The sequence below is a fragment of the Apium graveolens genome, chromosome 5 (assembly GCF_009905375.1).
Source record: "Apium graveolens cultivar Ventura chromosome 5, ASM990537v1, whole genome shotgun sequence".
Taxonomy (NCBI): Eukaryota; Viridiplantae; Streptophyta; class Magnoliopsida; order Apiales; family Apiaceae; genus Apium; species Apium graveolens.
Window position 1 is genome coordinate 6,940,265 of NC_133651.1, and position 26,311 is coordinate 6,966,575.

A 26,311-nucleotide genomic window follows, 5' to 3' on the forward strand; every position below is an offset into this window, starting at 1 on the left:
ACATCTGCAACAACTCAAACATCCATGCTCTCTGTGGCACATGGAGAATTCAAGATAGATCCATCCAAGAACTTTCATGGTGAACCTATCATTCCAAAGGATGAGCCAATAGACTGGGATAGTCTACCAATACCTGAACACAATCTACCTCAATTCATGAAGCCAAAGAAGACAAAGACGAGAGCAGTCAAGAAAGTGAAGCCCTCAACTCTCTGCTCCAAGTCCCTAACCAAAGCTCAAACCAAAGTCAACAAAGGAGACATCATGTACATCTGTGACATCAAGGAATTCTCAGATTTAAACCTCTATCTAGATGAACTGGAAGAAGTTAGAGTGACTGATGCTTACATGAATCTACCTGAAAGGTTAGTATTCAAGTACAAGGGAGGAAAAGAAATACAGTGGCCACTTCACAGGATCCTTCAAGAAAGTCAATCTGTGCTGATAAAGGTTTATTCATCCTTCAAGAAGAACTTTGGATTCAATGTGACAGCTAGAAGACTTGTTCTAAAGAAGATTGAAGAATTGGGGAGTATTAGAGCAAAAGATGCACTTCCAAAGACTCTAACTATTCCTTACACAGGAAGTAGAGTGCATCTGAGGCCCTACTGGCTGATGGAATTCATGGATGATAAAGGAGTTAGAAGATTCTTCAGATTAGAAGACCAATTGAGCATCTCTAGCAATGAGACTCTTTTGGAAATGCAAGAAATGTTAAATCTCTCAGAATCTGATGAACTGGAATTCCACAGACAGCTCCAAAATCAGATAGAAGAAAACAACAGAAAGCTTGGAAAGAGATCCAGATCTTCAAGGAAATAGATTAATCTGCTCAGGCTAGAGGAGCACCTTGAAAATGACTGTGAGCAAATCTTTGTACACTTTGTTAATTGAAGCACTTTACAGTTTTATCTACTTCCATTTAAATTTGTATTTTTAGGTTATTTTGTTATCATCAAGTTTCTCTTAATTTATGGCTACAATTCTAGTAGACATAAATTGGGGGAGATTGTTGTGTATATGTTGTGAACTTGATGATTTCATTAACAAAACACCTTAGTAGATTTAACTTAGTGAATTTTGTAGCACTCGACGGATAAAGAATATAGTCCCGATGGATGACTCAATATAGTCCCGATGAATGATGATTTGTTATCCATCGAATGAGTAGCTTATGTAATAATAAGTCATGAAGCACATTTCTGCAAACACCTTTGTTTAGATTCAGTAGTAGCATATAAGTCATGTTGACTTTAATTAGATATGCAGAATAGGTTGATTAATTGTACACATATGATGTCTTGTAATTCTGCATAAATGAAATGAAGTCAAGTGTCAAATAGCTACCCGACAGATGATCAACAAAGCTATTCGACGGATGATCAACAAGGCAACCCGATGGATGATCATGTACCCGACGGATAATCAATTCAAACATCAGTTGACAGTGACAACATAGTCACATGAGTTGAGTGTATGCAAAAGGAATATGGAAGTCTATTCAACCGGGTTGTTGAGAACAAAGAAGCATTGCCATTCTATGCTAATATGAAGATATTCAAAGATACTGGAATAGAGTAATGAAGTAGCATAGTATTAGACTTGATAGGTTTTGTTTTATTATCTTGTCTTATTACTGTATAATCTTGGTGATATATAAACCAAAAGTAGCAATTAGAACAACAAGAAGACTAAGCAAGAAAATTCTCAGAGAAACATTTGTAAGCTGTATTCTTAGCATTTCTCTGTAAGTTTAGTTGTTCTGATTTTGTAAGCAACTGTGAGCTATTCAAGCTTCAAAAAGTTCTCTTGATATATATATATATATATATATATATATATATATATCTGGTGGATACATTCAAATCCACCAGAAAGTTCTAAAGACTTGTGTTTTTATCACTTTGTGTTTTGATTCATATTTACTTTTAATTCCGCACTTTGCAAATCAAAACACTGTCATATATATATATATATATATATATATATATATATATATATATATATCTTAAGTTAGAACATTTTATAATTCAGAAAAATTTTCAAGAATTTCATTCAACCCCCTTCTGTAATTCTTGTTGCATTGTTAGGGACTAACATTTCGTGTTTGTATATCAATTTTTAATCGAAACACTGAAATTTCCGTATTCACATATACTAAAATTGTCACCTCTATAACAAGATTTTAAATGAGAAGTGAAACTGAGCAGTGAGGCTTTTTTTATCTCTTAAGTATTCGAATTCATATATCAATTGATTTTGTGTGAGTGTGTGTTTATATATCGACGTTTTGTGTTTGTATTTTTAGCGGGAAACGGAGGTGAAGCCACCACCGATGATGGTGGTGGCGGTGTTGTGATGTTGAGATAGAGAGAAGTGGAGAGAGGTGGAGAGAGAGTGAGCAGAATATTATTTCTAGATCATTTTGGAAAAATGGCTAGTGCGAAAAGATAGATCGGGGACTGAAGGTAGTATTTTGAGGAAGAAATCGAGTTTTGGGAGGTTGCCGGAATATGGTCGGCGGCAGCCAGAAGGCGGTGACGATCGGCGGCAGAAGGTTGAAGAAGATGATAATATCTAGACGTTGAAGATGTTTAGTATTTGAGTGTATTTTGATATTTAAAATGGGGAGTATTTCGGGTTGAATTTGGAAAAACGTGTTGGGTAGGTTGATAGATCGGGAAATGGTGAGTAGAACTCCGGAGAAAATTTGTGTTTCGAGCTTGCCGGAATTTGACCGGTAGGAGGTCGGACGGTGATATCACCGGAAGTAGCCATGATTGTTGGTGGTGGAAGGTTGGAGAAGATGATGGGTATTTAGTGTGTATTAATATGACGGATTTTGCTCATTCAATTTAATTGCTGATGTCATAATTGTTGGAGTAATTTTGGTATTTACTTAAAGAGGGAGTTACAAATCTAGAATCTATTTAATTAATTGTTAGATATTTTAAGGAGTGTATTGATTGAAGGCTTTTATAGGTGGCCTATTTGAGGGCATAATTTTGGCCTTTTAAAGGAAATCTGGTGGTAATTATTGGGCTTATTTTGTGCCAATTTTCTGGGCTTGTTTTGTGCCAATTTATCGGGCTTGTTTTGTGCCAGTTATTGGGCTTGTTTTATGCTAATTTAACTGGCTTGCTTGTGCCTAACTAAAATTTTGGTTAGATTTTATGTTATATTATGTATTATATATTTGTATTTGTTTTATAATTTTAATAATCTTTTTTTTAATATTTTTCTTTATCTTTTTGGTTTTATTCTCAGGATGGTAAGAGATTTAATGGGGGTTCTCATATCAGATTTAAAACTCAATTATCAACCAAGTTCTCAGATTACAAGATAATGTTGAAGATATGCGAGATTGCCCGCACAACTATCAGACTCTAGTTTATACTTAGTTTTGTATAATATATTTTTAGTGGGTACTCTTTTTCCCCCCTTAGTTTTTTTTCACTGGGTTTTACTCTTGAGGGGTTTTAATGAGGCCTAGCCGTGAGTTATCTGATCGGACATTAAAGCGATATTATCTAAGTTTTTGGGAGCACTTTGCTTTTTGGTTAGATGATATACTTTGATGAATGAAGGAAACTCTGTCCCTCCAGATTGTATTCTTCATTTTTATCAATGGAAATATTTATATTTCTGCAAAATAAAATTGTCACCTCTAAATGTACTCATCATATACAAGCTAATATAATAAGGAAAGTGTCAGTAATAGGGCTATATTTAATCATCAGATATCTTAACTTCCATGTATAATCCTGACTTTTTAAAATTTATAAAAAAGAACAACATACTTTTATTGGAGATTTTATCGGAGATAGGAAATATTGATGTCTATCTTTAAGAAAATCAATTGCACTTATGAAAATGATTCAAAAAGAATAATCAATTTATTAAAATATGTTGAAGTCTATTATTGATTATTTATATAATTGACATGCAATATTTTAAATTTTAATGAATACACTAATTCTTAATTATGGTCCTTAGGTAGTGTTGTAAAAAATATGGATCGAAACTAATAGTTTGAGCTGCTAATTTAGGATTAATCAGAAATTGGAATCAACAGAAATATTAATCGGAATAAAAATCATATGTATTTTAATGTTGAAATATTATTTAATTTATTGTTATGAATGTATTAATTATTTATTATATCATCAATTTTATAATTATTCATATGTAAATAAAATCATATTTTAATTTTGATAAATTATTATATATATATATTTAGATAAAAAAATAATAACAATTAATTAAATTTCAAAAATCAAATCGGTCAGGAACCTGGTAGAGGATTTTTTTTGCCAAAAATTAAAGCATATTCCGTTGATAATTTGAAGGAAAATCAATCGAGACAAACCTCCAACTGATCATGCAACCAGGTTGAAAAATAAATAGAGCTAAACAATTAGCCGTTATGTTTTCGGATTTCTTAACAAACTGAATATAAATATTCTTAAAATTAAAAATAAAGGTAATGATTTCCCGACAATCTAGCATGCATCTCACTCGAAAATAGTAGCTTCACAATTGACCGTCACATTAATTTCATTGATAGTACAATGTTTAGAGGACTCAGTTGTAATAACTGAGATTAGAAGCCTCATGTTATGACAAATACTTTTTGTGAGAGATGACCACAAGCGATTTCACCATCGTTCCAAGCGCAACTCAGCTATCTACCTGTCGGACACTATCTATAGACCTGTCAAAAGTATTGTTGATGCGAGATATCCAAATCTCTCAATACACCATCAAATTCATTTTCAACACAACCACCATTTCACACAAAATGAGACACATCGCATAAAATGAGACAATCAAACACACAAATAATAACTTAAACATAAAAAAAATGAAAAATACCTAAAATTCAAAGATCTCGGAATAACACCAAATTTTAATACGTCATTAGACCATAAATTTTGAATTCAAAAACTGAATTTTATTATAAAATCTGAGCTCTTATCTTAGTAGATCTGAAAACCAAAGTGAAAAATTCTAATGGATTTTTCGAGTTTTATGAAACAAATCTCGATTTTATTGAAGAAAAAGTAAACAAAAGGAGGAGATGGAGATGGAGAAAAAGTAAACAAAAGGAGAAGATGGAGATGGAGATAGAAATGGGTAGAAAGGGTGGAAAAGAAGAGAGGGTGATTAGGGTTCGAAGGAGATGTGGCGGCTGACTCTCATGAGAGAGAGGAGCTTTATGTTTTTATTAGAGTGAGGAATATTATACTTTTACGCATTTGAATAGATGATGTGTGTTAGTTATTGGTTGAATTATTTTTACCTTGTATAGGATTAATTGATTAAATCGGTGATTTTTAGAGATTTGCAAGATTAAAATTCCATTTGCTCCCTCATTTGTAGATATGCACATATACATTTATTTCTTCATATGCCTTATTCTTTGCCTTCACAACAACCTTTTTGACTAGATAGTTTGCTTCCTTATAGAGACTTTTTTTGTATTAATATCCTCTTGTTCGTGAAAGCACATGAGATCCCTAAAGTGTGTTTGTTCAGCTTTTACCCGCTCTTGCACATCTTCATTCTACCATCAAGACTTCTTTGGTCCTGGATTTTTTCTGAAGTGACGCCTAACTTATCTTTTGTTGCATCCCTAATTCAAGAAGCCAGGTGATTTCATATTTAATTTACATCGTCCTCAAAAAATCTTCATTGTTCCAAACCAATTCGCTCACTAAAAGCTGTATTTTAACTTTTTCATACAATTCGGGGTGTGCCTCTTGAATATCAATCGCATCTGTCTTCTCATATATATATTCATTTACCAACAAATGATATTGTGTAGCACGCATCTCATCCGAAAATGATTTAAAATCTTGCAATTTTAATTGTCATAAGAAAATAATTTGTTTGCATTCTACAACTTCCACTCTCTAAAGTAATTGAATGAGTATCTTTTTTTAAAACAAGAATTAAGTATCTGTGTATCACTAATTCATGAGCTAATGCAAATTCCAAAAAAATACACCCACCTACATTTCTTATACCATATCCAAAACCCTCATGATTCCTAACATAGCCATCCTAATTTGCCCCAAAATTCTTATTAATATCATTCCCGATACATAAAATTTGATCAATAGGTATCGAATGAACTAAATCATCTAAACAATCAGAAGTGTTTTTTCCCCACATCATCCAAACCAGCATGAGGAGCGTATGTACTTACAATAATAACAACCTCGACATCCATAACTAGTTTAATCATCATCACCCTATCACTAAATCGATTCACCGCCACTACATTATTCTTCATTTACCCAGAACATTCCTAATGCTTACAACCCTCGAATACCATAATGTAAATCCATTTGTTTCCTTTATCTTGAGCCTGTTTGTCTACAAGTTATAAGTCAGCTTATGACTTATAAGCCCATAACAGCTTATCGATGACTGTTTGTCGACCCAACTTATAAGTCAAATTTACAACTTATAAGCTGATAAGTTCAATGTTATCAACGACATACTTTTTCTCAACTTATTATGATTTTTCGCTTTTTTATTTATTTTAGTTTTAAAATATATATTGGTAAATGTTAATTTAATACTAAATTCACGAATTAAGATAATTATAATTTAAAGTTTATTTTTTTAATTCATTTAAGTAAAAAAAAATCTGACTTATAAATAAAATTATCCAAACACTTACGTAACTTATAAGTATTTATCTACTTATCACTTATAAGTCACTTGTTTATTTTAATTTATAAGTTACTTATTTTAAGATTTCACAAATGGGTACCTTAACACCCTTCTTAGTTTCTTGTACACAGACGACATCAACCTGTCTTTTATTTAACATATCTACAAGTTTCAAAAAAATTCATTAAGAGTTTTTACATTCAAAGTAGCTACCGTAAAGGTAGAACCAATGACCTTTCTATTTCTCTCCCCAAAATATTGTTATTTTAGGTCGTTGCCTATCAAATTACACCACTTATATAAACAAGAAATACTATAAAAATATAATAAATGACACATCACACTCCTAACATTTAAAAATTGGGTGGGTGGGTTGGTAGGTTTGAAAAATTAAATTTCATGCCAAAACCATTGAAGTCGGGCTAATATCTTCTTAACCCAATTAAATATCATGTTATAATGGTCTCTTCTATATATAATAACCCAACATGACTATAAAATTAGTGAGACTTTTTATTTTCAGTGAAATGACAAATTTGCTCATATATCTATCATAATTAAAAAATTATTGTTGGCGAGAATCGAACCACAATATACTAATTAGTTCTAACACTACAATACCATTATGCCACTATTTCTTTTATATTTTTAATCAAAAACTTAATATGTATGTGCCGCTAAAAAGTAATCTATTGCAATTTATAAAATAACTTTTTTTGTCATGTTTTTTCATTTATATATATATATATATATATATATATTGATTCAGTTAGTTATATATTTCTAGATAATTAAAGTTATAATTTAGATAATAATTTTGATCAATATCTAACATATAAAGATAACCATTGTATAAAGAATATAAATAAATTAAGATATTACATGTATTTATTAAATAATGTAATATATTTTCAATTAACCGTATTGTTAAAATCTACGATATTATATATAAGAATTAATTATCAATGTCAAATAATCAAGTTCGCACTAATATGAAAAATTAACAAATAAAATTTATAATGCGTGTTTATTCAATAAAAAAATATATTGTTATAAAGTATACATAATATGATTTTAAGAAACTAGAATGTTATATTTTAGTAATTTGACCAAATTGACAGAAAAAAATTAAATAAGTCAACGGTTATGGGATAAATAGAATAGTGTTAGATGTACACATAAGTCATAGATTTATTCAATTTTTGATTTAGACCAACATATTTAAGTTTATTTTGAACTTAACATCATCTACTCGATTTTAAAAAAGTAAAAATTTGACCATTTTCCTAAAAAAATGAAAAAGTCACAGAAAAGCCCTGACAATCACTATCTATCTAAATTAAAAGAATTCAATTCGTGGGAACACGATTGTTTTTTACTTTGAATGTGGTCGAAATTATTTAAATTTCAGCTTCTCATTCTCCCAAAATTCTAAATTTTTCAATATTATAAAATTTCTAAATACTCACCATCCTCACAAAATTCTAAAACTCTATACGCGGAATTCCAATATTGCTAGAAAACAGCACGTGCCTCGCACGGGTTATTATGCTAGTAAGGTTTAATCCGCCAAAAATGGGACCAGGTTGTTTTATCAGTTTCACAATCATGCGCAACCTTATTAAACATGAACTCTTAATATTTTATCAAATATTATGTGACATATTTCTATTGATGAAACTCGTATGATTGCACAAGAAATCATCAACATACTTATACAAAGGAGAAGACGGGAGCGTTTAAGTGGCACTTCTCAGATCGTTTCATTCTATTTTTCTATTTTTCTCAATTTTTTGAGTTAATAAATATCAAAAACTACAATTACCATATATATTCTCCTAAATATTTTATCAATATTCATAATATTCTCTTAAAATTTCTACAAAATCTTCCATTAAAATTTTTGAAATCAACTTATCATAATAATATTCCCCTAAAACTTACACTTTCTATTAAAACAACTTACTATCTTAATATTCTCCTAAATTTCCTTTTAAATATTATTTCTCCCATTTTTCCTAAAATCAACTTAATATATTATATTTTCCTAAATTTTTTCTTTTAATTTTTTACCCTGTAAAATACTATAAGGACAAGTATTTATAAATATATTTTCTCAAAAAAAATTAAATCATTATATCATCATATTATTATATACTTACGCAAATGAGAAGACGATGGCGGTGAGATGGTGACTCTCATATCATTTCAATCTATTTTTGTAACTTTATTAAAAATTTATATTATTAAAAAGAAAAAAATATTACATCGACTAATGCATAATGTAATTTTTAATAATTTTATGATAACTTTTTGATCTATTAAATTTATTTATTATTCATAATTTTTGAAAGATAAAAATATAAAAAAGTCGAAATATTATTTTAAAAGGTCGCTGCGAAGCGCGGCTTAATAAACTAGTTTTTTTTTTTGCTAAATTATGTATATATCAACAGAAAAGGAATACATGAGGGATCGGCCCTATGCTCTATGAGAGGCCATAGAGGATAAAAATATAATGATAACTTATTACTTGAAACAATTTTGAGAACGTAATTAGAATTTTAGAATTTTTTATATAAAAATTATATAAAAAACTGTTGTCCAGTAAAGATACAATTATTTAAGGGGGTTGGATACAATTGTATAAATGTTTTGAACAAGTAATAAAATATAACAGATTTTTATATATCTGATAAAAACTGTTACAAAACTCTCTCAAGAAATACTGATGTTCTTGAGAGCTGTTAGGTCGTATAATGCTCAAGTTAATTTTACTATGTGATGACCTAAACTGCGTTTATATATTACACAGCTACAACTAAACAATCTAGGATATGCATTATCAAAAGATAACCGAAACTGATACATATCCTCAACTGAATAGATAAAGTCCTATAACTCAGACGTAAAAGATATCTATTCCACAATACAAGGAACAGAACAAATCTTCTAAGCTGACTGTCTCCAGATACTGATGACATCCAAATGCTGATGATGTGTCAAATCCTGACGACACATCAAATACTGATGACACCCGAACAGCCAAATCCTGAGCTTCTTCTGATCATTGAGAATCAGTACGTAACAATCTCCCCCAATTTATGCTTAATATAATGAAACACAAATTCCATTCTCAATGATGGCAAAACCAGTTACAAAATGTAAAGGAGTAAAGCTTACTTCAGTATCTTCAGATAACTGACAGTTATTTCTAGAAAGTTTTTCAATCTTTTTTCCTCCTTGTCTTGTAGGACTTTAACAAGCTTTTTCTTCAACTATCTCTTCTCTTCAGTGTCTTCTCCAAGCTGATAGATAGCTGATCTTAATTTAGAAATTGAGCTTTTATTTATCTCAAGATCACCAATCAACATAAAGCTTAAACTGACATCTTCATGATCAGCACTAAAAGATAACTGAGGACTGTTAAGAAAAACTTTTAGAACTGCAGCTCCCTTTTCCATATTCATTTCTTGACCAGTATAAGTTTTGTACATAGTAACATAATCACCATTGTATGTATCATCTTTTGTCATGACTCTTCTTCTGATGACTTCAAGTATCATAGAAGACCAATTTCTGGTGACACTGTTCTCAACTCTAAGAAGATAGTGAATGTATTTCAATTATGTCACAGTCTTCATTAAAAGTTGCTGCAATGTAAAGCTCTTTACTTTACCATCCCTCAAGAAGTACAGAATCTCTTCTCTGACATCATTATCATTTCTCTTTATATAAACAATCTTCACAGCTTTCAACTTTCTCAAGATGTGAAGGAGAAACTCTTTCACCAAGAATTTCAGTCAGAGTATTTGTATCCAGCAGATCAGATCTTAGAATTTCCATTTCAGAATGACAAATGCCTCCTCTGGTTCGAGATTTGACAAGTTTCAGTTTTTCATTATATTCCACCCAAGAAGGTTTCTTGATGGACTTATCAACATCTTTCTATTCTGAAATAGAATCCCTTAACCCTGCTGACACAAATTCAACATGCTTGAACCCTTAGGATAATCGAATGTATAAATGTCTTTCCAACTTTTATCCTTCTTGCTAAGAGGAGCATAACTTGTAGACAAATCATGAATTTTCCCTTTTACTTTATGCCATAGCTCTCTCTTTGATTTTAAAACTCTCTGCACATAATATTTGCATGCTTAATCAGCTTTCCTTCTGTCAACTTTTTCTTTTTCATCAACCTCTGAAATATGAGGAGTGACTACTGTAGTAAGAGCTGACTCATTTAATGCTTCGATCACTTTTTCATCAGAGTCAAAATCAGTTATCAGGTTCACAGCATCAGGATCTGCTTTTACCTCAAGATTTGTGTCTGCTTCAGGAGTTACATTCTAATTTGTTGTATCAGCTTGATCAATGTCAGTGGTTGATCTTTTCTTCTTTGAATAATCAACTCTTCTGGCTTCTGAACTTCTTCAGCTCCTTCATGTCCTTATACAGGAACATAACCTTCTATGGATAGAACATTTAGAAATGCAGAATTAAATGCAGTCACTTGACTTGGTTTAGAAGTCCTTCCTCTACCTCCTCTTCCTCTAGCTCTTGTAGATCTTCCACCTCTTTTTCCTCTTCCTTTAGAAGTGTTAGCTTCAGCTTCAATTTGAGCCATTAACTCCTTTTGTTGCATAACTGCTTCTTTAGCTGTTAGATCAGGAAATTCTTCAGTTATAGACCCAAGAGCACTTCTAGCATTCTTTTGCTCAAACCTCTTGTCTTTGTAGTACAAGATAATCTCCTCACATGTTTCCTTATGTCTGTAAGGAAAGAATAACCCTTTAGCATCTGCTAAATTAGAGATTGTAACATCATCATCCTCAGAAGCATCAGTAGTAGTCTTGTGCTTAGCTTTATGAGCACCAGTAGACTTCCCTTGTCCTGAAGAACCAGTCTTCTTGGAATGTTGACGTTGTTGAGCAATAGAAGCAATTTGAACGTCTGTAACTGGATTCTTATCACCATCATCATCAATATCTTTATCATTTATCTGAATAGAATATGATGTACATTTTGTAGCAACTATCTTCTCCCCCTTTTTGGCATTAGTATTTAAAAGAAGAAAAAATAGAGCATCCAGTTTGTCAGCTATAGAAGAGACCTTATCTTCCAAGGAGGAAAGTCTAGAGTCCATGCTGTGTTAAGATTGAACAACACCTTTAATAGTAGTTTTCATACTCGTGATTTCAGCTGAGGTAGGTGTGTGAAGCATAAATCCATCAATTTTATCCTTGACAGCAGCATGGGACTTCTTCATATCATTAAGGTCAGAGTGAATTCCTTTAACAGAAATAGTAGAGGCCTTAAGATGCAACTTCAGATCAGGAGTTTGAATTTCATCATAGGCGCGATGAATATATTGCAGGCCAACAGCAGATGAGATAGAAGTATTTGCAAGTCTCCATTTATAATCCCATTCTGTCTGTCGAAAATGCTCAGTATCAGCACTGTAATAAGAAGGATTTTCATTGAAGTGTGAAGAAGAACCAACATTAGACTTCTTAGATGCATCAATTACAGTCTTAAGATTAGCTGTGTTAGAATCATCCTTATCACTGTTATTATCAAAATCAGACAAACCCTCAGAAGAATTTGCAGAATTAGGCAGAATTGCCTTGCCTTTACAGAAATCCTTTGCAATAGGTGTGTGTGGCTGATGAGATCCTGAAACAGAAACATGGTAACACCTAAATCTCTTTTTTTTTCAAGTGATCTCATCACTTCTCACACAATATATTACTTTTAAGAGTAATATGGTTCTCACAGAAGAAACTTTATAAGTAAGAGAAAAAAACTTATAAGATTCTTGTCTCAAAGCTACCTCTCCTTTTCCAGTACAGGAGACTGCCACTCAAAAATTTAATTTTCTCACATGATAATTTCACACAGTCTCACAGAAAGACTCAATCACACATTTAGCAAAGAAATAAGAGATGGCTGAGAAGAGTAGTATGCTTGTCATATAAATAGAGGTAACCTCAAAGAAGAGACTATTTATAATCATACAAACATGAGAATATATGAGAAAGTTAGCAATACCTGAAGGTGAGTCCTCAAGTGGAAGTGATGATAGTGGAAGAACAAACAGCACATCAGGATGCTTTTGCAAACTAGCAATCAGTAGGGGATCATCAATAGTAGCTAGCTCAGTTGAAAGATGAAACTCAGTAGGAGCTAATGTAACATCAGGATTTGACCTGTCAAAAGGAGGTGAGAGACCAGCATCAGTACTTTGAACTGATGGTTCTTGTGGAGTCTGAAAAATGTGAGCTGCCTCAGCAATACTTGGTGAAGGTTCTTGTGTGCTCTTCTCAAAAATAGGATCATTGATGATTGCATCCACCTTTGACAGTACCTCCTAATGAGCTTTCTTTTCCCGTAGTAGTTGAACAGAGTCAGCAAGAAGATCACTCTAAGCAATATCAATAATAATTTGTGCAGCCTCTTTGTTTGCATCTTCCTTTTGAGAAGATGGTTCTTGTGTGACTGAATGTCTTGCAGTTGCTAAATCCCTTTGAGACTTAGGTTCTTGTGTACTGACATCCTTGGCAAGAGACTGAGTCTTTTTCTTCTTTCTGATGTACCCAACTACTTCTTCACTTTTTCTTTTCAACTTGCTCTTTTCAGTTGTCTTGAGCACGACATTTTCTTTGATCACTGGAAGCTTGTCGAGCAGAGCACTAGTATCAATAGTTGGCTCCTTGGTTCCAGTAGTGTCAACAGAGTCATCAGAATATGAAACAGTGGATTTCTTGGTTTTCGACAAAGACCCTATTGGCATCTGGTCATCGGAGTTAGAATCATCTTACATGATCAGTCTTCTTTTCCTGACTGGAAAGCATTCTTCTTTATTCCCACTCTCACTCAGTGAGTCTTGTTTAGCTTCTGTCCAGATGTGACAGATTTCTCAACTAGCCTTTTCTTTGTTACAACTGATGTCTTTTGAGAGACAGCAGAGAAGGCTAATTTAGAAGCTGGGTGTGTTTGCTGTTTGGAAGAAGAAATGCTTGGGTTAGAAACAAGATGGGTATTTTCTTGATTCTCGGCATCAGGAACTGTGACAGAGGTGTCGGCATCAGGATTTGCAGGCACTTGTGTAAGAGTAGGTTTATTTCTTAACAGAATTTTCCTGACCTCTCTAAGCAGAAAGGGAGGTCCTGAAAATTTATTCTTTTCATTTCTTTTAATGTGATCAGTGATTGTTTTTTCAGAAATTTGAAAAACAGAAAGTAATTCATCATCATCAAAAATAGCATTAGGGCATAGAAAATTGAAAATCAGTTGTATAAATCTAGTATACCCTATAACTCCTGATGCATCTGCTCTCCTAGCAATTATGAATTGCAGTATTGTATTACCATAATCAAAATTACCAGAGTAAATAAGAGAGTACCCAATTTTCAGAGAAATTGATGGAAGAGCATCAAAAATTGTTGTTTTGTTCAGGAAAGACCTACTGATACAATCAAAGAAAAAGTTCCATTCTCTTTTCAGTTTTGTTCATACTAGTTTTCCAATGGTTGTGATTTCTCCTTTATAGCCTAAAGTCCTCAGCATATCAAACAGCTGCTCAGTGGTATAGGTATCAGGAGCACCATCAAGGGCAGGCAATCTCAAAGCTTGAAGCAAAACATCAGCATCAACCTCATACCTGTGACCCTTATACTCAAAAGAAAATCCAGTATTTGTTACATTAACCAAAGCTGTATTCCATACCTGCATGACAGCCCTGTATGACACCTTGATAGGATTCGTAAGAGCATACCCAATTGGACATTGTAGGAGGAAATCCTGAATGTCATGAAAGGATGATGGTAGTTGCTGATGTGTAAGCAGAGCTAAATAATTATTAGTGCCAAATGTGTTTCCATGAATGATTGTGGTTTGGCTGAAGAGTGGTGAAACTTCAGACGATGTCATGATGTTTATAGCTTGTGAGAGAGAGTATAAGTGAGATGTGAACAATGAAGCTATGTGTATGATGAATTGTGTCACATAAGTTCTTTTGGTTATATAGATTTGCTACTCTGGAGTATGTATAACACATTCATATAAAGAAGGTAATTTAGTGAATTTGACTTTGGACAGGTAACAATTACCGAGTAACAGAATTTGACGGTGGAGTAAATTACGGAAGGAAAGACAAAATACGTACAGATTTATCAAGACACAACTGTAGAAATTTGTTTATCAGATAATCCACCATTAACCATTAATTAAGTAATACACTTAATTTTAGCAATAAAATAACTCAGAAATTATCACCAATAATTTGAATTAGTACATGCTGACCTGTCGTCAGTATTTGAGACCTATTCTCTATCAGGATTTGACAAAATCAGGATTTGTCGATTCGAATTCAACAGTTATTTGTCAAAGCATCACAAATTATTAGCAAACCACAATTTTAATCAAAACAATTATCAAAGTATACATTATAATTAAATGATGTAAAGATTATCATGCTTAAATTAAGAACATTCACATGCATACATTTCAAATTCAGCTTCCCTTGCATACCATAGACCAAGTGATGTTGTGCCCTTGAGATATCGAAAGATTCTCTTAACTGCAATAAGATGTGACAACCTAGGATTTTCCTGGAATCTTGCACACAAGCAAATGGCAAATATAATGTCTGGCCTACTAGCAGTTAGGTATAAAAGAGAACTAATCATACCTCTGTAGCTTATGACATCAACTTTTGTACCTTCATGAGGATCAAGTTTTGTAGTAGTTGCCATAAGAGTACCTTCAATTGCACTGTCTTGCATATTAAACCTCATCAGCAGATTCTTTGTGTACTTGGACTGATTAATGTAGATGTCATTATTAGTCTGTTTAATTTGCAAGCCTAAGAAGTAGCTCATCTCTCCCATCATACTCATTTGATATCTTGATTGCATCAACTTTGAAAACTTATCACACAGTGTTTGATTAGTTGATCCAAAAATGATATCATCCACATAAATTTGAACTAAAAGCAAATCTTTACCTTTATTCAGATAAAATAAGGTTTTATCTATTGTACCTCTATTAAATCCACTTTCAAGTAGAAACTGAGCAAGGGTATCATACCATGCTCTAGGTGTTTTCTTCAGTCTATAGAGTGCTTTGTCAAATCTATAAACATAGTCAGGATGTTTAGGATCCACAAATCTCGGCGGCTGTTCAACATAGACTTCTTTTTCAAGTTCTCCATTGAGAAATGCACTCTTGACATCCATCTGGAAGACTTTGAATTTCTTGTGTGTAGCATATGCCAAGAATATTCTGATTGCTTCCAGCCTAGTAACATGAGCAAATGTCTCATCATAGTCAATGCCTTCTTGTTGAGAATAACCCTTAGCCACTAACCGAGCCTTGTTCCTGACAATGGCTCCATCAGAATCAGTCTTATTTCTAAAGACCCACTTTGTGCCTACAATTGACCTGTTTTTAGGTCCAGGAACCAGCTTCCATACTTCATTTCTTTCAAACTCATTCAACTCTTCTTGCATAGCTATGACCCAGTCTGCATCCTTGAGTGCATCTTCTACTTTCTTTGGTTTTTCTTTTGAAAGTAGATTATGAAAAGACATTTATTTTGAGTTGCACTCCCTGTCTGTACACCTTCATCGGGATTTCCAATGATCAGATCAGAAGTGTGATCTTTGGTCCATTTTCTGGCATGAGGAAATATTCTTCTGGAGCTAGATGCTCCCCCTGAATCATGTGCCTCATCAAATGCATTTGAGGCTTCCCTTGAGTCAGTGTTGTTATCTCTTGATGAAGTATTAACACTTGACTCATGCTCTCCTGATATTGTGTCAACATTGGATTCAGTTTGATCAGATTGAGAAAAACCTTGAGTTGATTCTTCTGTGTTGGTACCATCAGTTGAACCTTGTTGTTGCTCCCCCTCAACATGTGCAGGTTCATCAGTACATTAATCATCTTCAGGATCTGAAGGAGTATTAGGACTTAGATCATCAGTGATTGATGATTTATTGGAATCTGATGCAGAGTCCAGCAGTGCATTTTCATTCTCAAAAATCAATCTTTCATGAAAGTCTTCTTCAAATCCAGGAATCTTTCTATCATCAAAAGACACATTGATGGATATAACTATAGTATTTATTCTCAGATTGAAAACTTTATATGCTCTTGATGGTGCATATCCAACAAAGATTCCTTCATCAGCTTTTGATTCAAATTTTCATAGTTGATCAGTGTGAGTCCTTAGAACAAAGCACTTACATCCAAATATATGGAGATATTTTAGACTTGGCTTCTTTTCTTTCAGCATCTGATAAGGAGTTACACTTTGTCTTTTTATCAGAGTGATGTTCTGAGTGTAACAGGCTGTGTTTACTACTTCATCCCAGAAGTAAGTGGGTAACTTGGCTTCTTCAAGCAGAGTTCTGCCAGCTTCAATCAATATTCTGTTTTTCCTCTCAACAACACCATTTTGTTGAGGTGTACCAGGAGCTAAGAATTATTGATGTATACCTTTGTACTTGCAAACTTCCTTTATCTTTGAATTCTTGAATTCAGTGCCATTATCACTTCTCAGAATTTTCACTTTGAATTTTGTTCCATTTTTAATTTGCTTTACATGATCCATAAGAATTTCTGGAGTCTCATTCTTCTTGTGTAGAAAATACACCCAGGCATATCTAGTGAAATCATCAACAATTACAAGTGTGTACCTTTTCTTGTTGATTGAAATTATGTTCACTGGTCCAAAGAGATCCAAGTGTAGCATGTGATATGGTTCGGTGATGGAGAACTCTATTTTGCTTTTGAAGGATACTCTTCTTTGTTTGGACTTTTGGTAGGCATCACAAAGACCATCAGATGAATATAGCATATTTGGTAGTCCTCTCACTAGCTCTTTCTTGACAAGTTCGTTTATAGAATTGAAGTTGAGATGTGAGAGCTTCTTATGCCAATTCCAGCTTTCATCTACCGATGCCTTAGAGATAAGGCAAGTAGCTTCCTTCTCAAGACTTTCATGCAGTCTAGCTTCATATATGTTACCTCGTCTATATCCTTTCAAGACAACTTTCTTTGTCTTGATGTGAACAACTTCACAATGAGATTCATAGAACACCACATGGTAACCTTTGTCAGTGATCTGATTGATGCTCAGTAAATTATGTTTCAATCCTTCCACCAATACCACATTTTCTATTACCACCTTTTCAGTTATCAAGTTGTCATATCCCAGAGTGTGTCCAATGTTTCCATCCCCATAAGATACATCCGGGCCAGTCTTCCTCTCAAATTCTGACAGCAGGGTTTTATTTCCAATCATATATCTAGAACATCCACTGTCCCAGACAAGAATGTTCTTCTGGTTACCCTGCAACCGGAGAGATGATTAATCAGAAGGATTTTTAAGGACCCACACTTGTTGGGCCCTTGTTTTGAATAACTTAAGTTTCCGTGATTCAGAATCAATTCTGATAGGTTTTTCTTTGATAGATTTTACATTATCAGAAGCAGATTTAGTAGAACTTGCAGAATTGAACACATAAGCAGTTTTATTAAATTTAGTCAAAGGTTCATAGAAATTGTGATACAGCTTATAATAAGAACTACAAGTGTAAATTTAATGCCAACTACTACCACAATGAAAACAAGGATTTTGTGGTTTATAAAATGCTAATCTACCCCTAACATCAGACTCAGGAATAATAGATTTCTTTTTCTTACTCCTCTTGCAATCAATAGCAAGATAATTAGTATTTTCACAGTTAAAACAAGTTTTTCTGGGAGCATTGTGAGCAACCTTATAGTTGGAATCTTTAGACACACCTTGCTTACCATTCCTGTTTCTTTTTGGACTTTTTATCTGAGGTTTATCAGTAACTTCGGATAATTTCTTTTTCAGTTGTCCTTTAGACAGAAGTCCTATGTTCTTTTATTTTTTGACAATCTTAATGGTTTCTTTATTTTCCTCACTTTGATTTTTATCATTTTCTTTCTTTTCCTGATATGTAGACGTTGAACCCTTTCCAAAGGTTGATTTGGGTTCATTATTTTCTGAAGAGATAAACTTAACAGGAGTCTTAAGGGTAATTTTATTTTCAGTGTCAACATCTTTAATTCCATCTTTATATCCAAGGCATTCTTTCCAGTTTTTCTTTGAGATCATCTCATTAACCTTTTTTCCTGAATCAGTTCAGGCTTTAAGGGTTTTTCTCTCATTTTCTAAATCTTTTTCTGACATACTGTATCTAGCCTCAAGGATCTTTACTGTATGTTTAGCTCTTTCACATTCTTTCTTAAATTCAATCTGATTTATTAAGTCAGACTCTAACTGTTCATTCCTAGATTTTAAGATCTCAATTTCAATTATAAGTCTATCATTTTCTAGAGTCTTATTCTTAAAATTACCATGCAGAGATTTAAGAATAGATTTCAATTCAGATATATCCTCAGTATCAAGAGAAAAGTAGGATGTTGATACCTTGGAAGCAGGACTATCAAAACTAGCCATTAGTGCATAGTTTGTTCCTTCAGCTTCAGAGTCAGTAGAGTCCATCCAGTCTTTGGTTGATGTGATCAAGGCTTTGTTCTTCCCTTTTTCATTTCTTGACTTCCTGCATTCAGTAGCAAAGTGGCCAGGTTCATCACAGTTGTAGCACTTGATCTTTGATCTGTCTACTTTTCCAGCTTTCACATATTTTCCTTCTCTTCTTCCAGAAGGCTTCCTTTTCCCTCCAGTAAACTTCTTCCTGAAGCTTTTATTATTTTGAGACTTCCTGAATTGCATCCTCTTGAAACCCTTGACCATTATAGCCGCCATTTGCATGACATCAGAATCTGTCATATTCCCATCAGTTTCAGAATCAGTATCATCATCAGGATTTGATGATGAATCATCAGTATCTGATTCTGGCAGATAGTTCTTCTTCCTTGTAGCTTCCATAATCTTGTTTTTTGAAGCTTTAGCATTCACCTTTAAGGCAGCTGATTTTGCCTTCATATTTTTCCTCTATTTTCTTTGCTGAACTTCCAAGTCATGAGTCTTCAGCATGCCATAGATTTCATCCAGAGTGACTTTTTCCATATCATACTGGTGTCATATGATTGAGGTATGTGTCTCCCATTCCTCACTCAGAGCTCTTAGAAACTTTGTGTTTAAATCTTCAAGATCATACACCTTTTCTACCAAAGATAGGTCGTTGAGTAGAGTAAGAAACCTATCATAGATGTTTGTGAGACTCTCATCAGTCTTTGCCTCAAAATGTTCATATTCTTGAACTAAGACAACCCTTCTTTTCTTCTTGATGGTTGTGGTTCCTTGGAATTGAGTCTCAAGGGCATCCCAGATTTCTTTGCCAGTCTTGTAGGCTATAACCCTGTTTGACATCACAGAATCAAGACTGTTATGCAAAATATTTCTTACCTTTGCATCTTTCAGTACAACAACTTTCTCTTCTGGTGTCCATTCACTTTTCTCCTTCAGTTGGAGATGTTCATCAACAATAGGAGTTGCAGGTACCAATTTTATTGGCTTGCAAGGTTCATCATTGATTACATCGAGATAGTCTGGATCTGTAGCTTCCAAGTGCATGAACATCTTCACTTTCCATGTAGGATATTCAGCCTTCTTCAGAATGGGAATTTTGATACTTTCATACTTGTTCAGAGACATGTTTAGATCGATTCTGATAGTGAATTATCAGTCCGCTCTGATACCAATTATTGCCCAGTAAAAATATAATTGTTTAAGGGGGTTGGATACAATTATATAAATGTTTCGAACAAGTAATAAAATATAACAGCTTTTTATATTTATGATAAAAACTGTTACAAAACTCTCTCAAGAAATACTGATGTTCTTGAGAGCTGCTAGGTCGTATAATGCTCAAGTTAGTTTCACTATATGATGACCTGAACTGTGTTTATGTATTACACAACTACAACTAAACAATCTAGGATATGCATTATCAAAAACTAACCGAAACTGATACATATCTTCAACTGAATAGATAAAGTCCTATAACTCAGACGTTAAAGAAATCTATTCCACAATATAAGGAACAAAACAAATCTTCTAAGCTGATTGTCTCCAGATATTGATGACATCCAAATGCTGATGATGTGTCAAATCCTGACGACACATCAAATACTGATGACACCCGAACAGCCAGATCCTGAGCTTCTTCTGATCATTGAGAATCAGTACGTAACAAAAACTTTATTGGTAAACTTTTTTTTATCGTAGGGAACCCGCAGCCGCTGCCCTTCGGGTACGCATTGAGTAAATCCTACGGGCTCACGCAATAGCCTGCAAATCACGTAGACCAAGATAAATAGCACTTAAGCGACATGTTGCGGTTCAGGAGATATAATCATAAATTCCCCTACCGTGGTATTCAAATTTGTGACCAAGAGAATAACTATCATCTTTTTAACCAACCGAGTCAACCCTTGGTGTATTTTAGGACTTGTAGGATGTGGTGGTGAATTTTAGAACGGCCTTATTCACATGCAGGTGTGTAGATGTTAAAAAACGTTTAAAAAAAATTAAGAGCATCTCTAATAGGTAAGAACTTTTAGATAAAAAGGTGATAAACATAATTAAAATAATTATTTTAGATATTATGTAAAAAAATGTCCTCTATAATTATTAATTATCAAGTAGATCACTTACGGCATCCAAATGTATCAAGTGCATCAATGATTACAAAACTGACTCAAATGAGTCACTCATTTAAAAATTTGTATAAAAAATATCACTCAATCGTTAGTCGAAATTTTTAAATTTATTATATATTGAGTTTCGCACATTTTTTATGAATAATATTACATCCAAATAAAAGATTCTGAGTTCTAGTATTTTAGATAATATTTTTAGATTTTTAAAATTTTATCTACTATTTATTTTTATTTACATAACTTGAAAGAATAACAACATACTATTTTTAAAAAATAGTCAATCGTTATTCAAAAAAAAAGTAAATCGTTATAATCAACTTCATCGAATTAAAAATTGGACAATTTTTACATAATTATTACATTTTATTTATTTTAGCTAATCATTTTAGTGAATACCCTTTGGAGATGCTCTAATATAGTACGTTAATATGGCCATGGGTGTTAAGAATGGTTAAAAAAAGCAATTAGCCCATGTTACTGTACATTAACATTTACGTTGTGTGAACGCTTGGGTTGCGACAGGCTGGTACTCACCTTAACTACTTCAAAGATGCGATGAGTGTGAGTTACACACAACCTTAACAAAAACAGGATCACTTACTAACAAAATTCCCGTAACGTTTGGAGTTACAGAAGATTACTACACTTTGTACGGAACATAATTTCATAGATTTTGTACACATTCCATAAACTTCACACACACTGTTCATAACCGCTCACAAACTCCCTCCTATATCCCATCCGTTTTATTTGGCGGCACTAAAAACGCTACATCTCTTCTACTCTTTTCTCTCTCCCCATCTTACATTATATATATATTTTATAATATTTTTTATATCTTGAAGACCTTGTTGGCTATTTTACTCAATCTTCATTTCTTGATTGATAAATTTTGGTGTACAGAGCTTAAAAATAGTTTTGTTAATATGAAGAAAATCTTTGAGACTTCATGTTCTTTGCCAAGTCTTTTTTGTCATGAAGATGAGTCTTGTTTGAATGATAATTTCAACTCTTTTTCTCAGTCAGATGATGAGTATATTCAGACATTGATTCAGAAAGAGACCACCTTTGATTTTGGTTCATCTGATTCTTCAAGAAAACTGAAATGTGCTCGCTTGGATGCTATCAACTGGACTTTCACTGTTAGTTTTCTATTTGTTTGTTTATTTATTTTCTTGTCTTTGATCGATCTACTATAGTTATTGATAAGTTTTTGTTATTGTTTGTGTTTGTGTTTGCAGACAAGGTCAATTTTTGGGTTTCATATCAGAACAGCTTATTTGTCATTGACTTATTTTGATCAGTTTATCTCAAGAAGATCAATTGATGTATACATTTCTATCTTTCTTGCTTTGTGTGTGTTTTATGATGCTTAGATTCTAATGAATGTTAATTTTTTGATTTATAAAGAATGAGAAAGTATGGGCTATCAGATTATTGGCAGTGGCATGCTTATCTTTGGCAGCAAAGATGGAAGAAAGAAAAGTACCATTATTGACTGAATATTATGTAGATGAATACAATTTTGAGGGAAGTATGATTCAGAGAATGGAGCTACTTGTATTGAATGCTTTGGAATGGAAGTTGGGACTAATTACCCCTTTCGAGTTTATCAACTATTTCATTACTAAGTTCTTCGGATACTGTACTCCTCCTACTGACTTGGTTTCGAAAGCCTTGGAATCTGTTTCATCTATCATTAAAGGTTAAACATTTATATCTTTACCGCGAGTTTTGAATATAAGATTAGGAAATGTTGAGCTAATTTGAACATTTTGTTGTTTGTTTGATACAGAGACTAGCTTGATGGATCATAGACCATCTGTGATTGCTGCAGCTGCAGTTTTGGCAGCCAGTGATGAACAATTAACAAGAACAGTAATGGAGCTGAAGATTGATATAATTGAGTCTTGGGGTTCTCTTGAGAAAGTGAGCTTTTTTCTTATTTGTTTTAACTTCTTGTTGGTGAACATGTTTAATTTATGCTACATTATATGTTAACAGGAACACATATTTTCTTGTCATAATTTATTGGTGGAATTAGAGATGGAAAAATGTAAAACCCCCAAGTCCTCGATTTCTACTAATTTTCAGCTAAAACATTTAAGTTCCGATGATGTTTATGAGAAATCTTCGGTCTCCTTTAGTGGTGGTGGTGTTGGCACAAAGAGGAAGCTTGCCTACAATGTTCATTCTGAAAAACAAGGTCCTTCTACAAGAACTTTCCGGCAATAATAGATAGGTGAAGGATGAATGCTGTTCTTTGATTGAAATTGTTTGGTTAAATGCTCTGATTATTATTCTAAACTACCTGCCAGATTGCATACTAAGTTCAAAAAAATCTACCAAATTATGGTATGATTTGAAGTTTATGAGGCCTTCAATTTCCAACAAGCAACAAAATTGTCAAAGACCATGACAACCAATCAAACAGTGAAAGTTAGTAAATAGTAAATGAGTGGACAACTTTATAGCAGATAGTAATAAGGTAAAGAAGATGACCAAAGTACTCCAAAAGCCAATTTTGAAGGAAGTTGAGGGCCAAAGAGAAGTTGACAAGGCCATTCAAGACTGTTTGTTTATAGTGAGTGATTGTTCAGTGTAGTGTTTTGCTTTACTGATGAATTTTGCCAGTGCTCATCTACTATCAGCAGCTTTGGATTTCTTTAATTTCTATATATTTTTTATTTTTGGTTTGATGTGGAGAATGTGTATTTATCTTGATATGCACATTACTTTTTGAAAGGAGGATGGATGCTTCCTTTGTCTTTCAACAGGCTGAAAGACAAGGGGATTGATTGAAGATATATAAGAGTTGTTTTTGTTTTACACATTTGTGTTCTATTTGGACCATCAAAAAGTGCATAAAAGTTTGAGAAGTTTACAAATATATGTTTGAGTGTTGGCTGATGCTTTTGATAATGGGGCAGGAGCCTTTCTCTTCTCCTTTCACTCATTGTTCTTGTTATATTCTTGGTTGTGTTTGGGGTCATTTAGAGGCCATGAAAATCATTATGGGAATCGAAATTATGAAAGTCTTGGGGGTAAGTAAGAGCATTAGTCTCAAATAAGTTTTATATCACAACTAATACAAAGATAATCTCTGCATTTTGAAGAAAGTCTTGGATCATAAATATGCTTCCAAATGGAGATACATCACCTGCCCTACTCGAATGCCCCCTCGAACGGATTCTTTTTCTGGGATGGGCGGTTTATGTGGTATAGAAAGTGGTTCTGATAAATGTTTCCAGATAGGAAGAACTCACATGAAGGATCATTTCATGGTCATCTTTCACATGCCTCCATAGTGATCATAGCTCACCAGCCTGGCAATGTACAGAACATTTCACGGTTTCTGATACCAAACATTTATAGCCCCACTTAGACAGTTGTGATCATAATCATATACATGGGTAGTTAATTCAAATTTGTACCATTAGCATTGAGATCTTCCTTTGAAGGATTGTTTATCCAGGAGGCGGGGGTTGCTCGAGCCTCAAGCTATCGATGGTGCTACGTTCTTTAAATTCAAAAGTAAGCTTTGGAGGTGAAGATAATCAGGGTTAAGCTATTTAGCTAATTGAAGTATTCAGGCTTAGTGTCTTACACTTTCTATTTAATCCAAGAGCTATGATTTTAGCTTTACTAACATCGTAAATGCTACAAAAGATCTATCACACCAACACCACCTGCATTCTTCTTGGCAGCTAAGCATTGCTTATATGAATTCTTTTTCGCAAGCCGAGATCAATCCTCTGTGTCCAAAGATACCAAAAAACTGAAGCAGCTATTTCTTGTTACATATTTCATGGCAGGGAAGCATACATACTTCATTCTATTTCAGTTATCAGCTGGGAAATTGGGATCATTTTAACTCCTGCAGTTATTGGCATGCTTAAAATTCCAATAAATATGCAACAAAACCATTTCCCTAAAGTGAGGGGGTAAGTGTTGGCAAATGTACCAAACAACTCAACTATCATGATCTGAAATATGACTGTAGCACCATAACGCTCACAAAAACGTTGTTTTCTAGTATACCCTTAATTTAAATACATCGATCCTTTCCATTTCTCGGGAGCTTATCTCATATTCTCATTGAAAACCTGCAAAATAACATCAAAATGAATTTAAGCAATGTATAAATTGCAAAAAGAATGTCAGCTAGACTTTACAAATTCACTGGTCATTGCCAGCAAACCAGCCTTTTGTTCAACATCACCACACCAGGACAATCAGCTAAATCAACACATATAAACGTCCAGTTCCAGAACCAACATTGATTAAATGAAAAGCTTTACAAATTTAATAGCATATTTACATGCATTAATTGCAATTTACCAGAAGACAAATGAGTTAAAAATAAGCGTGTTAAGTATCATATCAGAATTAGGCTCGTCAAGCCTAAATGCTTCCGTTCCTTTTGCCTGAAGATACCCGATTACGAGAAACTGAAATATAGATTACCAAAATATTCCTCATCATGACATTTACTAGCTAATAAAATATCCCTTCCTCCCAACTGGATTTCTCTTCATTAGTTCATCATTTGGAGGCTCAGCGGCTAAAGATAGAGCTCCCAATGTTTCCATAATCATGTTAACCCACAAAAGCTGAACAGCTGTAAGGAGAGCACTCCCTGGAAAAATCAGAAAGAACTGTAAATGTCAAGGAAGTAAGGAACCAGTCCATCTAAAACCTCAAAGTTTAAGAGAATGGTCCTTACCAGGATCTTATATTAGTGTTGTAACACTCTCCCTCACTCGAAAGTCCATTTATGGGTCGAAGAGTGTATGCTAACCTCAGTTCCAGCAATTCCCATTGCAAGTCCAATATCTGCTTCGTGGAGTGCTGGTGCATCATTAGTTCCATCACCGGTACCTGCCACAACTTCATGAGAAGTGGCTCTCAAATTCTTAACCAGTGTAAGCTTATCTAATAGAAAAGATGGTGCCATCAC

At 33.5% G+C, this 26,311-nt stretch overlaps 1 protein-coding gene and 1 pseudogene across 1 annotated transcript; one reads left to right on the forward strand and one right to left on the reverse strand.

Moving 5' to 3' along the window:
• The first annotated feature begins 21,928 nt into the window (after window positions 1-21,928).
• LOC141723472 (cyclin-D5-1-like) lies at window positions 21,929-24,050 on the forward strand. Its single transcript, XM_074525291.1, has 5 exons — window positions 21,929-22,493; window positions 22,593-22,679; window positions 22,762-23,056; window positions 23,147-23,280; window positions 23,356-24,050. Exons 1-5 carry the CDS (start codon window positions 22,278-22,280, stop codon window positions 23,584-23,586), a joined length of 963 nt encoding a protein of 320 aa, XP_074381392.1. The 5' UTR covers window positions 21,929-22,277; the 3' UTR covers window positions 23,587-24,050.
• Window positions 24,051-25,433: 1,383 nt separating this feature from the next.
• On the reverse strand, window positions 25,434-26,308 carry LOC141659707 (calcium-transporting ATPase 10, plasma membrane-type-like; annotated as a pseudogene).
• Between the last annotated feature and the right edge of the window lie 3 nt (window positions 26,309-26,311).

Excerpts from the sequence above, each read along its gene's own strand:
- LOC141723472 (XM_074525291.1), top strand. The coding sequence starts at position 22,278 with ATGAAGAAAATCTTTGAGACTTCATGTTCTTTGCCAAGTCTTTTTTGT. Across the intron at positions 22,680-22,761 it reads TCTCAAGAAGATCAATTGAT|AATGAGAAAGTATGGGCTAT; the intron begins GTATACATTTCT and ends TGATTTATAAAG. Across the intron at positions 23,057-23,146 it reads TGTTTCATCTATCATTAAAG|AGACTAGCTTGATGGATCAT; the intron begins GTTAAACATTTA and ends TGTTTGATACAG.